This window comes from Corvus cornix, chromosome Z, assembly GCF_000738735.6.
Source record: "Corvus cornix cornix isolate S_Up_H32 chromosome Z, ASM73873v5, whole genome shotgun sequence".
In the NCBI taxonomy this organism is placed as follows: Eukaryota; Metazoa; Chordata; class Aves; order Passeriformes; family Corvidae; genus Corvus; species Corvus cornix.
Genome location: NC_046357.1, coordinates 38,476,573 through 38,490,744, shown reverse-complemented (window position 1 = coordinate 38,490,744; position 14,172 = coordinate 38,476,573). Strand labels below are relative to the sequence as shown.

The 14,172-nt window shown below is 38.1% G+C and overlaps 1 protein-coding gene across 1 annotated transcript in view; it reads right to left on the bottom strand.

The window, feature by feature from the left end:
• Nucleotides 1-335: 335 nt before the first annotated feature.
• SLC28A3 (solute carrier family 28 member 3) overlaps nt 336-14,172 on the bottom strand; it is a 39,328-nt gene continuing 25,491 nt past the window's right edge. The window contains 11 exon segments of the mRNA XM_019288381.2: nt 336-524; nt 2,972-3,095; nt 4,860-4,958; nt 5,786-5,867; nt 8,714-8,911; nt 10,547-10,647; nt 10,650-10,714; nt 11,485-11,615; nt 11,913-12,038; nt 13,017-13,097; nt 14,064-14,144. Coding sequence (XP_019143926.2) covers nt 422-524; nt 2,972-3,095; nt 4,860-4,958; nt 5,786-5,867; nt 8,714-8,911; nt 10,547-10,647; nt 10,650-10,714; nt 11,485-11,615; nt 11,913-12,038; nt 13,017-13,097; nt 14,064-14,144 — 1,191 coding nt within the window. The 3' untranslated portion in view covers nt 336-421.

The following is a 14,172-nucleotide window of genomic DNA, read 5'->3' as shown; positions in this document are numbered from 1 at the left end:
AGGAAGAAATACTATTAGAAATGGATGGCAACTCTGAAAATTATTTCTAGTTCATAGCTTTCTGTAAGTGGCAGCCAAGTCTTCTGAATCTGATTTTCTTCATGCCTACAGCAGTTTAATCTGGCAAATTAGTCAGTTTCAGGGTAGAAAAAAGCAGGAGAATCAGGCTTAGAAATGTTCTTCTATTCCTATTTGTAATGGGAGAAGAATTCTGCAGCAAGAGGTGTCTTCCATTTATCCCAGTTTAATTTATGAATAATTCCAAGCAAGTCAGAGGAATTGTGCTGGTAAGAAATGAAAAATAAAGATTGCAAGGGGGAAAATCACCCTCATTGTAGCAAAAGAAATTTTTTATTTCCTTTCTTCCAAGGAACAGAGTTCTTACTTATGATCTATCCTCTTAAAAAAATTAAAACTTAACCTAAGTGCAATGAAAAGCATGTTGACCCAATATTTGGCAACACACTTTCCAGGAATTCAGACTGTAGTTCCCTCCAGGAAAGATCTCCTCCGAACGATTTGCACTGGGGAAGGAAATAAAGCAGAAATCAGATAAAACTCCTTTTCACAGAATCACAGAATTTTGCTATGGGAATCTCTCTCTGCAGTATATGTATATATACATACACACACGCACATGGGAACACACATTTTCCAAAGCAACTTTAGATGCGTTAAAATTTTCATGAGAAATGAAACAGAGAGACTTTCCAAACACCAGCCAAGTGCCACATATCCAGATGTTCTCTGTTTTATCAGAGTAATTCCCGGTTTTCTGTAGAAAGTCCTCATGCCTCTGGTATATCTGCCTAGACAACTGAAATGATTGAGGGTTTCACTTCTCTATTCAATATTATTACATATTCAAAGCATCTGCTTAATGTTGATTCTGCTGAAAATAAAGCAGGTTCTTGTCTTTGTAGCAACCTGTTAGAGTTAAAATTAGTGTGATGAGCAAAAGTTGGAGGAATGAAGAAGTAAGAATGATTGAGTACCCAGAGATGATTTTTGCTGTTTAAGTTCTTCTATTTTCAGTAACAAGAAGAAAAGGATGAATTAAGAATATTTATTTCTAGAGCAATTAGTTGTGAAAATGAAAAAGAAAAAAAAAGAAAAAGAAAGGGAAGGGGAAAGAGAGAAAGGGGAAGAGAAAAAGAAAGAAAGGAAGAAGAAGAAGAAGAAGAAGAAAGAAGAAGAAGAAGAAGAAGAAGAAGAAGAAGAAGAAGAAGAAAGAAAAAGAAAAGAAAAAGAAAAAGAAAAAGAAGAAGAAAAGAAAAAGAAAAAGAAAAGAAAAAGAAGAAGAAGAAAAAGAAAAAGAAAAAGAAAAAGAAAAAGAAAAAGAAAAGAAAAAGAAAAAGAAAGAAAAAGAAAAAGAAAGAAAAAAAAAGAAAAAGAAAAAGAAAAAGAAAAAAGAAAGAAAGAAAAGAAAAAAGAAAAAAAAAGAAAAAGAAAAAGAAAAAGAAAAAGAAAAGAAAAAGAAAAAGAAAAGAAAAGAAAAAGAAAAGAAAGAAGAAAAAAGAAAAAGAAAAGAAAAGAAAAAGAAAAAGAAAAAGAAAAAGAAAAAGAAGAAAAGAAAAAAAAGAAAAAGAAAAAGAAAAAAGAAAAAGAAAAAGAAAAAGAAAAAGAAAAAGAAAAAAGAAAAGAAAAAGAAAAAAGAAAAAGAAAAGAAAAAGAAAAAGAAAAAGAAAAAGAAAAAGAAAAAGAAAAAGAAAAAGAAAAGAAAAAAGAAAAAGAGAAAAAAGAAGAAAGAAAAAAAAAAAAAAGAAAAAAGAAAAAGAAAAAAGAAAAGAAGAGAAAAGAAAAATAAAAAAGAAAAGAGAAAAAAGAAAAGAAAAAGAAAAAGAAAAAGAAAAAGAAAAAGAAGAAGAAGAAAAGAAGAAAGAAAAGAAAAAGAAAAAGAAGAAGAAGAAAAAAGAAAAAGAGAAGAAGAAGAAGAGAAGAACAGAAGAAGAAGAAAAAGAAAAAGAAAAAGAAAAAGAAAGAAAAAGAAAAAGAAAAAGAAAAAGAAAAAGAAAAAGAAAAAGAAAAAGAAAAAGAAAAAGAAAAAAAAAAGAAAAGGAAAAAAAAAAGAAAAAGAAAAAAAAAAGAAAAAGAGAGGCAGCACATTAGGACAGATTTGAAAGGTTCTTGCCATAACCTCAATATATATACCTTTGGTTCTTTTGAGGTAGTATTGAGTATGTCTGAGTACATTCCTTATTTAATATCAGTATTTCTTTTTTCTCTGCCTTGGACAGAGAGTTATGAAATACAAATTATCTTGAAATATTTTTCGACTTTAAAGGCATGTAAAGTTTTCAGTGTAAACAGGCCTGATTACTATCATCTTCAGTCACATTCACAGACAGAAGAGGGAAAGGAGGGAAAAGCTCCTGACTTTTTTTCAGCTATTGCTATCCTCAAATACTATGTTAACATTATTAGTTCAAATATTTGATTTTTTTTTTGTTAGTATTTGAGATAAGCCAGGGATCATTGAGTCCAACCCCTGACCCTGAACAGCACCATCCCCAGGAGTCACACCATGTGCCCGAGGGAACTCTGTCAGGCTGATGCTGTGACCTGGGGAGCCTGTTCCAGTGCCCAACCATCCTCTGGGTGAAAAATTCTTTCCTAACATCCTACCTTAACCTCCCTGAACACAGCTTCAGACCATTTCCTCAGGTCCTGTCACTGGTCACCACACAGGAGAGATCAATGCTTGACTCTCCTCTCACGAGGAGGTTTCAACAAAGATATTTTGTATTGTCTGTTGTTTCTGTATGCATTTGCTATGCAACAGAAAAATGCCCAAGAAGAGGAAAACAATTCAACAGCATTAAAATATTCATTTATCTAAAAGATGCTAGCTCACTGAAAGCAGGTGCTTAAGGAAAAAAAAGCCAAATTAAAAAAAAAAAAAAATTAGGCTTTTAGAGAAGATATGAGCTCCCTAAATTTTACTCTCAGAGGATAAAGGGCTTCTCAATACCTGGTGAAGAGAGGCTGGCAGCATTTAACTAGCTCTGTGCTGTTGGCAGGGAAATCTGTGAAGTTGGAAGCATTTCCTAATAAGATGTGGCAAGGAACTTCCAGACCAGGGACGGTCAGCATTCCTGTGAAGTAAGTTACAATTTTCTTAATGAGTAATGAAGAGGAAGATGAGATTTGGGGATGTGAGTCATGGGGGCATGATCAAATGAACCATCCTGGCTGACGTAAAATCACCATCTGAGGTGGTTATGTAAAAGTACAAGGTCAAAACCCCTGAACTGTGGGATTTTTAAAGAATCTGAATAATTTTAAAAAACTGAAGTAAGGAGCAACCACAACAGTTTATTTACTTTTTATATGTAGAAATTAAACTACAGCAACCTGTTACACTTAGATAATTTTGGTTTCCTTTTCTTTTGGCCCCTATTATAATAATACTGCGTAGTAATGCTTTTCTCACTGCTGGGTCAGTGAGTTTTCACTAACTAAAATGAAGCTATGTTGCACTTAAAGCAGTGCAAGTAAATACAGAACCTTTTATTTTGTTTTAAATAGTTTGCTTTGCTAGATGTCCTCCAAAATTTCCTACAAATAGTAATGTCTGCATTCACTGGAGTAAGTGAGACACAAAAGTATGAAAGTGGTACCTCCTTCTCCATGTAACGTTGTGGACACATTTTTAATATGTTCTTATCTTAACTGGGGTAATAGAAATTGCTTGGCTTTTCTACTTTCTCCTGAGCATAAGGAAAGCATTTGCCATAGCAAGACTGAGTGGAATGCAATTTTCTTTCCAAAGCAGATTCTATTATTTTGGGGAGATTTTTCCAGTGGCTGTTCACAATATTATTCTTAAGATCAGTATTGTGAAATGATACATTTTAGTAGGGCTTCCTGGTTCCTCAGTTATGCAGAGTAGTGTCATGTATTAAAATATTATGGATGGTTAAGAGACTGATGTTATTTCAGGTGTGCTAGTTCTGTAGCCTTCAGAAAATAGTGTGGGCTTATCATTAAAATGTGTATGTTTCTGTTGCTACCATGAACACAAAGGCATAGAGAGGTTGTGGTAGAAACAGACAGTGCTTTTAGCTACATAAAATAGCAAGATCTTTCTTCACTGTTGAAATATAAGTGCTTTAATCTTCATCATAAAATTTTGTGTATCACATGCTCACGTAAGAGAGCTGAAAAGGAATTGTTAAATATTGAGGATAAATTTTACCTATTGAAACATATCAATTAATTAATCTTTTGAATAATTAATATGTTCTTTTAATTTATTCCCTAAAATGACTGTTGCATTGTGATTCTTCATTCAGATTAAGGGTGAAATTTTGAAAATAAGGATCAGCTGTGGAGTCCCAGTTAGGACCATTTCACTAGTCTAAATGCTCTATGGAAATAATATCCACTCAAAATATTGATTTAACACTAGGACAAAGAGTTGTTTAGATTCCTCCTCACTCTTTCACTCCTTCATTTCACTTTTCTGTTTCTTTTCCAGAATTGGTTCTCTGTATTGGTATCTAGTGCTGGGGAGGAGGGAATGTAATTCATCTATAACTTGCTTTGTTTATGAGTTACGTGATCTGCACAGACAAACAAACAAACAGACCAAAAACCAACAAAAAACTCCCCCCAAAAAACACCATACCCCCCACCCTCCCAAAATAAAGGCATAATGGGAGAACTAAAATCTTTACATCTTTTCATATTCTAGCTTTCAAGAACCTTTTGTCTCGTATCAACTTTTAATCCTGCCAAACCCAAAGATATACTTGTGTTTGAGTGACAGGGGCAGCCCAGGTGGATATAGCTTGGTGCTGGTGCACTGCCATGTGGTGGTCACGGACTGTAGGGGACACCCAACCCCAGCACTGTACCTGCAACACAGGCCGTCATGAAACAGGCTGCAGTCCCCGCAATCATTGCTCTGAAAGCACCATCGGCTATCTCCTTCTTTTTTGAGGGAGCAATGCTTGCTAGGAAGAAAAATAAAGTGTATGTCAAGCAGAAATACATATAAGGAAGGTGAACCTGACAGCTTTTGCCCCCACAGGAGGAATTTCCCACCCTGCAGTTTGAACTAAGGGAAACATGGAGGAAAAATGCAGCACTTTTTAGTGGGCTGTTTGAAGGCCAAGTGCCAGTGTTACCTCTCTCTGTTAAGAGGGTGACTTATATGTAAAATGGTAACTTCTGTTTGCTTTGGCAGCTTGCACATCTGTGCTGGATGACTATGCCCTTCGATGCGTCTGGCCCCATGGCTGGGTCTTGCACCTCTATGCTGTCCCACTGCTGGCACTGCAGAGTCCACTGTGGCTTCTGGGTAAAGAGGACTGCCAGCAATTCTAGCTGCCTGGTGAGGAACTCAGATGGTTTTTCAATTTTTCTTCTTCCATTGAGATCTGAAAACCTTTACTTTTATTCTTTCCCTATAAGCCTACTGCATATATGTGATTTTTACAGGAAATAGCCAACTTCATCTTTCAAACCAGCACACTGTGGAGATGATTTGCTTCTCCTGAAGCTCATGGGTAGTAATAGCTCAGGCTCATGTTTGAGGGTTAAACAGGGAGGGCTATCAGAAGGGCTTGGTTCCTTCTCCTTGGCCTCAGCACCTCTCCCAGTACCTCCACACCAAAGCCTGTACCCCTCTGTGTGCCCTTCCATTCTCAGTTGAGTGCTATGCCTTGGCAGAGCAGCTGCTCAGCCCCTAAGCTGCTAAGCTTCACCCACAGCCTGCTCCTTTGGGTGCTTTCTTTGGGATTTGCTTGACAAACAAATTATCTGTGAGAGAGGTTCTTACTCAGGCCTCCTATTACCAGTCCCAGGGAGCCGAAGTTGGCAAACCCACAAAGAGCATAGGTGGCGATGACTTCAGAGCGAACCTGAAAAACAAACACACACCCTCTGAGTGGTTTGAAACAGCTCGTTGTGATTTAAAGGTCTGAAAACATGGCATTGTGGCTCAGGGTTCCGAGTACTAAAATCATTCTGTTTTGCTTGGTTGCTACCCAAGGTGTGGCTTTCAGAAAAGTAGACTTATTCTCTTCTTGAAAGTCACAGGCTTTTATACCCACTGCCCATGTGAGGACTCATAAGCCATGTGATGATTTTATCTTTCACGTATATTGTTGTGTCTTTTTGAATTGAGTACTAATAATTAAAGACAAAAAAAAAAAAAATCTGATCTTACTAGTGGCAACTTAGCTGCTGTTTTCTGAAAGTATGAGTCAGAGAGCTATAACACAACTTGTTTTTCACAGCTGGATGCCTCTATAAAACTCTGTTGGAACCTAAAGTTTTGGTATGTATCCCTGACTTCTTTGTCCCTGAAGAAGCAGCGGGCTCTATGTACAAAGCTGCTTTGTGCATGCTCCACCCTGTGTGGAGAAGGCAAATGAGTCTCCTAGGAAGTGGGTACATTGAGGTGTTAACAGGCAGAGAGGAACATCATGATTTTGGAATCCCCATTAACAATTTCCATGCTGACTTCCACCCCCCTTCTCCCCCTGGGTAACACCATCTAAGCCTGGACCTCAGAGCAGAGACAAAGTTGGCCTTTGCCTCCATGGAGGGACACTCACAGGACACAAAATGGCTTTAGATAAAATCAGGCTACAAACATTGTGGGCCTTCAGACAAACGTAGTTCAAACATTTTGAGAAAGGAGGCAACATATCTCAACAAATGAATTTGTCCCCCTGGAAGCTCTGAATTCCTATTTACTGTGGCTTAGGTTCAAGCTGAAAATGAGTGAGTGTTCTGGCAGGTTTCCTGTTTATTAGAAGTTTCCCTGGTTTAATTCCTCTTTTATGAACATCAATTTGTAGGTACTTTCAATCAATCTGCACAAATGCAGGAAAATGTTTTTCAAGTACCCACTCTACCAGCTTTTCCTAGAAAAACCTTTGTGTACTGTGATTTCCCTGCTTTCATTTGCACTTTCCTAGCTCTGAAAACAGGAAGCCGTGTAATTAATGACTCAGGTGAAGACACTTGTTTGCTCAGAGTGAAAATCTGTGTGTGGATGAATTAGAGAGCTCTGAAGCTGAAGAGAAATTAAAAATGGAAGGCAAGCACACCCTCATCTGAACTGTTGTGCTGTAATTATGATGGTTACCAGCCAATTTTTACCAGCATTATGAATCAAAATTGTTTATGTATTTCAGAGCTTTTTCACCAGGGAAGCTAATACAGCTCTTTACAGGTATTAGAAGTGAATGTGAAAGTTCTATATGACATCTTATGGGGGAAGAAAGAAAGAAAAAGAAAAAGAAAAAGAAAAAGAAAAAGAAAAAGAAAAAGAAAAAGAAAAAGAAAAAGAAAAAGAAAAAGAAAAAGAAAAAGAAAAGAAAAGAAAAAGAAAAAAGAAAAAAAAAGAAAAGAAAAAGAAAAAGAAAAAGAAAAGAAAAGGAAAAGGAAAAGGAAAAGGAAAAGGGAAAAGGAAAAGGAAAAGGAAAAGGAAAAGGAAAAGGAAAAAGAAAAAGAGAAAAAGAAAACAGAGTGAAACAGAGTTCTTGGGATCTGTGTTTTAAGGCTGTATTCCAGGCTAAAAAAACCTTATTCACTTATACAGGAATTCAGTGCCACATTCACATAGTAGAAGGAAGCACTTCTATAGCAGGGCATATCGAAGATCATTCTAGCCCAGGACCCTATTGCCAACAATTTCAGGAACACTGGTAATGGATGCTCAAGCAAGGGTGCAAATATTTGACAGGCCATCTGGCTTTCTACCTCCACATATGAAATATGTTCTGTTAATCAGGAATGCAAGTGGTCAAGAACGTGGGTTTGGTTTTTAATATAAGAGGTATCCACAGCATCCCATCTGATTCAAATAAGGAAATAAGAGCTGTACAAAATACTTTCTAATTCAGGATTTCTCTACAGTGACAATCTGTCTCAATTTGAGAAAGAAGGATCAATGAAGGTGAAAAGCTGGATATCATGGTTTTCATTGCCTGTGCTCAGGAAGAATTCAGCATGTGCTGTGCATGTGAATGCCAGAGGGTGGAGCAGTCATGTCTGCAAAGGTCAGCTTTGATCACTGCATGACCTTTGGCCCCGTGCACACACACCTAGGATGCCCTTAGCGCTGCCTTCCTCAGGGCACTGTAGTAAAAGTTACAGGTCGGTTGGGTAGACTGTGAATGAAAGGTGGGACAAGGCTGGAAAGCTCACCTGAGAGAGGCTGGTTGGACTCAGTGTGTCAAGGGAGGTGTATGCCGTGTAATACATGTCTTTTGTTACTGTCCTCTGCAGAGGGAACAACAGCCTACACAAATGTGTGCCAGTAATGCTGCCTGCTGGAGCTTGCTGGATGCCTCTCTTCAAGTTTAATGCTTGAACAAACCTCTGAGGGCAGGAGGATCCTCAAGTTCTTCCTCAGGGTTTTCTTGGGAGAGTAGCTCATAGGAAAGTGCTAAGAATCAGGTAAGAAGAAAGTTGCCTTGAAGAAAGCCTTGTCTTAAGTGCAGTGTCCTGTGGGACACTGCATATTTCCAAACCCATGCCTTTCTGTTTCTATGTTTATTCAAGATGGCTAGGGCAGTGAAAGTCATGGCAGCCTCACAGAGGAATGCTGCATTCTCATAATTGAACTCTGTCACTCAAATACACATCTTAAGAGTATTATGCAACCATTCTATGGCCATATTAAAAAATAAGTTGAGTTTCAACATTGAAGTATTAGATCAAATAAATCTGTAGAACAGAAAATGTTACTTACTGTCATATACTGCTTCACACCATTAATGTACATGCTTCCACCCTTTTCTCGGTTTTGAATCAGTTTTGAAAGGCGTTCATAAGCCACAAACTCATTGAAGAAAGTTTTGTAACCCAGTAGTCCACCGACAATAAAACTGTCTTCCCAGTCTACTCCCATCATGAAAGAGAATGGCATGAAGACATACGCACAAATGTTCTGCAGAATGTATAAGACAAAGCAGGTCAAGAGATATGGTTGGTCAAGGAACAACAGCATGCAGTAACTTTCCTAAACTTAAAATAAGGATGGTTTTGTTTTAGCAGAGGAAAACTGGCTTTGAATTTCTGCTGGCAATAACTCTGGGAGAGTTTTTAATAGTAAGGCATGCTTGAGTAACTTTTAAAATACTAATCCAGACTCTAGATATAACAAAATATTTATATATGTCCCTAATCTTATATCTAAAACAAAACAAACATTTCTGTGCCTTTTTTCCCCTCAATAGGGCTTCAAATTAGGCAAAGTGTTTGATGACAAGAAGGAAGATTGAACTAAAAGAGCTGATAAGAGAAGTGAGAATTCTAATTCTTCTCCTAATTAAATCAAATGTGTTAATGAACATGCTTAATTATCAGGTTATTGGACTCCAACCAGCGTAAACAAAAGAGTTGTCTCTGCATAAAAACTGTGCATCTGATACAATTAAAGCTGTACCTACTTTTTCCTGGCATTACAAGATCTATGCAAATTGAAAAAGAAATCCCATTCACAGTATAGCTTATTTTTATATGGGAGAAAATAGCTCCAGTTGTGGAAGGGTTTGGTCAGATTGTCCTTAGGGAATGTAATGGAGGTCTTAAAGCAGTTACTATTTCTGGCTGGTTTCTCTGCCCACAAAAAGTTACGTTAGTGTCTCTCCTAAGGGAAGAATGGCTGCATGCATCATGTCTGTGTGTTTCAACTCTTTGTGGACTATCTACCTGTCCATATCTTGCACCATCCAGAAGTTATTAAAATACCAGCCTTTGCATGAGTATGCTTGAGGCACATACTTGTGCCTTTCCTCAGCTGTGGGTGTTTGGGGTGCAGTGAGATGTCTTGAAAGCTCACCAGGGTAATAACTTAGTATTGCTGAAGCCAGATCTGTTGTGAGTGACTATTCACTTCTGCAGCACCTTTAACACAAGTTATATCCATGTTTCCCACAGGGCTTTTATTAGGGTCTTGCAAAACAAAAAGCCCCAAACCATTGAAACAAGGTAGTTGCATTGGGTCAAAATTCACATATTGACCTAGGTTTAAACGCAAGTCCTGTTTGAAACCCCTTTGCTCAGTTGAGTGATTCGGGTACAGTTTTATGTTGTAATTGTATTGAGAACTAGGAGATATCAAGTCTGGTTTCAGACAAGTCCAGCCTTGCCCCAGTGTCCCCATCTAAGCGAACCTAGCAAGCATTAAGGGTTTGATGGGATTCTCTGAAGCTAAAGCCACTTTAATATTTAGCTGAAGGAGATGTTAATGGCTTGGCAGGTGTGTAACTGACAGATCTGCTGCACTGCCAAGTCAGAGGGGGCAGGTGCTAGCATACTCCGTGTAAACATACTTTGAGGGTTAGAAAGAACACCACAGAGGGAAACTGTATATGGACTAATAGATACAGAAATACTTTTATGGCAAAAATTTTACTTTAAAAAACTTTCAGAACATGCAAATGAAATATGGGTTTAGATCATGTTAAAACACAAAACAACAACAAAAAAAACCCCTACAAACAAACCACACAAGCACTTAAATTTGAGAAAGACAAATTATGCATGTATCCAAGCTGCATGAAGGACCTGGAGACCATACCTCAAAGTTCAGCTGTGGATAGTCAAACAAGTTGCCCACCCAAGAAAGGCCTGAGTCAAGGAAGCTCAGCAGGGCAAGGAAGGAGATCACATTCACGGCATGTTTGCTACCAGCCCAACGGAGGTAGAGGCACCCTGACTGGCTGCTTCCAGCAGATTCTTTGATTCACTTTGACAGTGAAGAAAAAAACAGTGTGAACATCTTTAAACTCAAGAACAAATAATAGAACTAAAATGCACATGCACTTGATTTAAAGTCTAGTACTGAAACAGTTTGTTCACTCATAGAGAAAATAATGAAAAAGAATTATGAGGTGAAGTTGGATTTCCCTGTCCTCATGGCAGACACTTGAAGCATATGCTTGTGGTGCCCTGAGGATGAATTCTGGTACATTCAGGGTTGGGCAAGATATGGATCAGATCTCAAAACTGTAGCACTGCTGGGATTAGGGAGTGTCACTGCTCCTCTTCCATGCAGCCCTTGCAGAAATGCCTGGGCCGTTCAGGAACAGATCCTTACAAACCTTTCTGCTTTGCCTGTCCTTCTTAAGAGAAGTCTCCCTGCAGATGGGCAACAAGTTTGCCGCTGTTGTTGAAATGATTGCTCTGCCTTTGCTTTTACATGTTTGTATTTTCAGATTCATTACAGAAAAAAGGCATCAACATTACAAATGGGAAAGCCTCCTGGCAGGTCCTCAGGTAGGTATTTCCCTCTTTCTTTGGAGAGTTTACAGTTTGACCCAGGTCCTTGGCATATCTTAGATTATTATTGGGCACACTCACCTGAAATCACAAATCAACCATTTGCAGTATATTAGTCTGTAATTAATTTATTGTTTGCACTCCTACTATGTAATCTCCCTAAAATTTATGTGTGAGGAGTTACTTTCCCAAATACCATTTTTGCAGTAGTATTAACTAGTACCTGGACCAGCTTACCTTTTTGCCATTTGTAGGCCACTCTTCAGAGTTACCAGAGGCTTTTCAGTTTCAGGCCAGAATAATTTGGAGGCAGCTAATGATGCTGGTGCTGACATGACAGAAGCAGTCAGCAGGTGGGAGGAGGAAACCTAGAATTCCAGGTGATAGAAAATACTCCATGATAACCATATCATGCACAAACATGGAGGAAAGCAATTAAATTGGTTAGTTGTTTGGATGATTTTTTCTACAGGAGGTCATCAAAAGTTCTTATTTCTCATAAGGAAAAGAGAAAGAGCTGTCAGAAGACCAGGAATTTTTGTGGTTAATTCCTTCAGAGAAGAAAGAAACAAACAGTGAGAATGATTGAGGGACATTTTCAAAGCATTTTAGCTGGGCTACATACTTAAAACCAGATATTTTCTAGTTCTCTTCCCCTGTCTTACCCCAAAAGAAATATATGCTCCTAAGACACTTCCAGCGATAGTTGAGAATCCTGCTGTCATGACTGCATGGAGTTCAGATTTGGTGATGTATGGTAAGTAGGGCCGTACCAAGAGAGGAGACTCCGTCTGGAAGTGAAAAACAAGTATCAAATTAAGAAATCCCTAATAAAATCCCAAAGATTTCTTTTATTAACAGGGCAGAAAAATGAGTGTCTGCATCACACTTTCTTAGGTGTCTTTGACTAGTTAATCCTAGTGCTAACAAGCACTCATATTTCATTAGACTGGGGATTTTTTATCCCAAGAAGGAGAATGTCTGAAGACAATTCTGGCTGGTTTACTGTCTCCCTGAAAGGCACAATGAAATTGTCAAGAAATTCTATTCCAATTCTGAGTCACTTAGGGACAGCCACAGATAAGGCTGCTTGTTAGTCAAGTGAAACATGCCCCTCTGGCATGCGTGTGAGCACATTCTGGAGGCAGTGTCATGGAGAGGTACTACCCTAAACCTTGAAGCAGGGGGATGCGGTGATGCGCCACTGCTAAATATCATGCCAATATTGCATTTGGACTTGGATGTTAATTGTTGATCTTTCTACATTGCTTTTAAGCTTTCGACAGATATTGTTGTAAATGTGGGTTTCACTCATTTCCCATTAAAGTGGTCTACTAGATGCTGTCCACTCATTTGGTGGATAAGGCCTTATACTGCTAGCCCTGGATCTTAGTTTTCTGCATCTCTCTCTCCTGCCCTTGGGCTGCTTTGCATGCTGTCTTTTCATACCACTTGCCTTTTCAATTGAAAAAGAACCCTAAAACTCTCATTTCTTCATGGCCTTGGAGTAATCTGGTAGGGAGACCTATCACCTACATTTATGCTTGACCTTCTGTCGGGAAAACATATCACTTCTCAAATCCACTCCATTGTGCATCACTGCCAACATAGGAACATACTGCAATTTTGGAAATCAACATTAGACTTGCTGTAGTGGAATCCTGGCTTTATAAGAGATTTTTTTTTAATACACAAATGCTCAAAGAGCAGCATTATTTCCCTATATTCTGTAGTATTGTGTTAGCATGTTTTTCTGTGCTCCAACTCACCTGTCCCACAAATATGTTACTCGCAGCTACCAGAGACTCAACAGGAGTTGTCCCCATGAAAATGTGCATTATCCAACCAACCTAAAATGATTTAAAAAAATAAACAAAAATTTGTTCTGGCCGTTCCATGCCCTTCTTGAGTTAATCATATAAATTTAAGAGTTCAGAGACATGTTACAATACTTCCTGAGTTATGATTTCAGCTCCAAGGTGTGGCACATTCATGTAATTATTACATCCTAAAATAAGATAGAGGAAGAGCAATTTAACAGAACTGAGAGTACTCCAGGCTCCTTCTGGGCACAAAATGTTAAACAAAATTAAACAAAACAGATGTTTTCATGTGTTCTTATTATTTATGTTCTTGTCCAAAGAGACTTGGACCATATGAAGGGGAAAAATATGAAATTTAGATTAAGGTTAAAATTGTCTCATTGCAATTTTAGCACACCAGGTGCTAGGTGAGGTTCATGGTGCTTATATAACAGTACTATGAATGTAAAGGGGCAAAGTACTTTTAATTTAGGAGTATCTTTAAATAAGGTTTAACGACCACCATAGAGGAAGATCTTTTCCCTCATATGATAGTTTTACTGGACAGATCTTATCTTAGTAGACACTAGCACTACATATAGATGCTGACAGAAATGAACACTTAGGAGAATGAGGCGAAGAACCTGCTTTGACCTTATTTGGGTATCTGTGATAGGAAGGTACATGCAATTGCTACTGAAACGCTTAGCAGAAATCCACTGTCTGTGACTTAATCTCCATCCTGCACTTTGAGGGCTGTGAGAAGGGCAGGCAAAAAGGAAGATTTAAGCAAGTATGGCACCTGAGGAATACTAAAGCTAGCCAGGGAAATCTAACAATTAATATGACATAAGCAATGAAACCAGACTGAGAGATAGAAAATGTGGAATGTGATGCCAATTAAGATTTTGCAATGGTAATATTTGGAACTATTTCCAGGCTAGGTTCCTCTGCATGTGTTCAAAATGTTTCCCACACTAGCCAAATGAGCACCTAACTGGTAAAAATGCATACCTTTCCAATAAGCCACTGCATAAATCCCACGTGGTAAAGCATAGACATAACCGTACTGAAGAAAACCACAATTGGCAGTACCTGGTTTGAAGACACAAGATCATTAAAA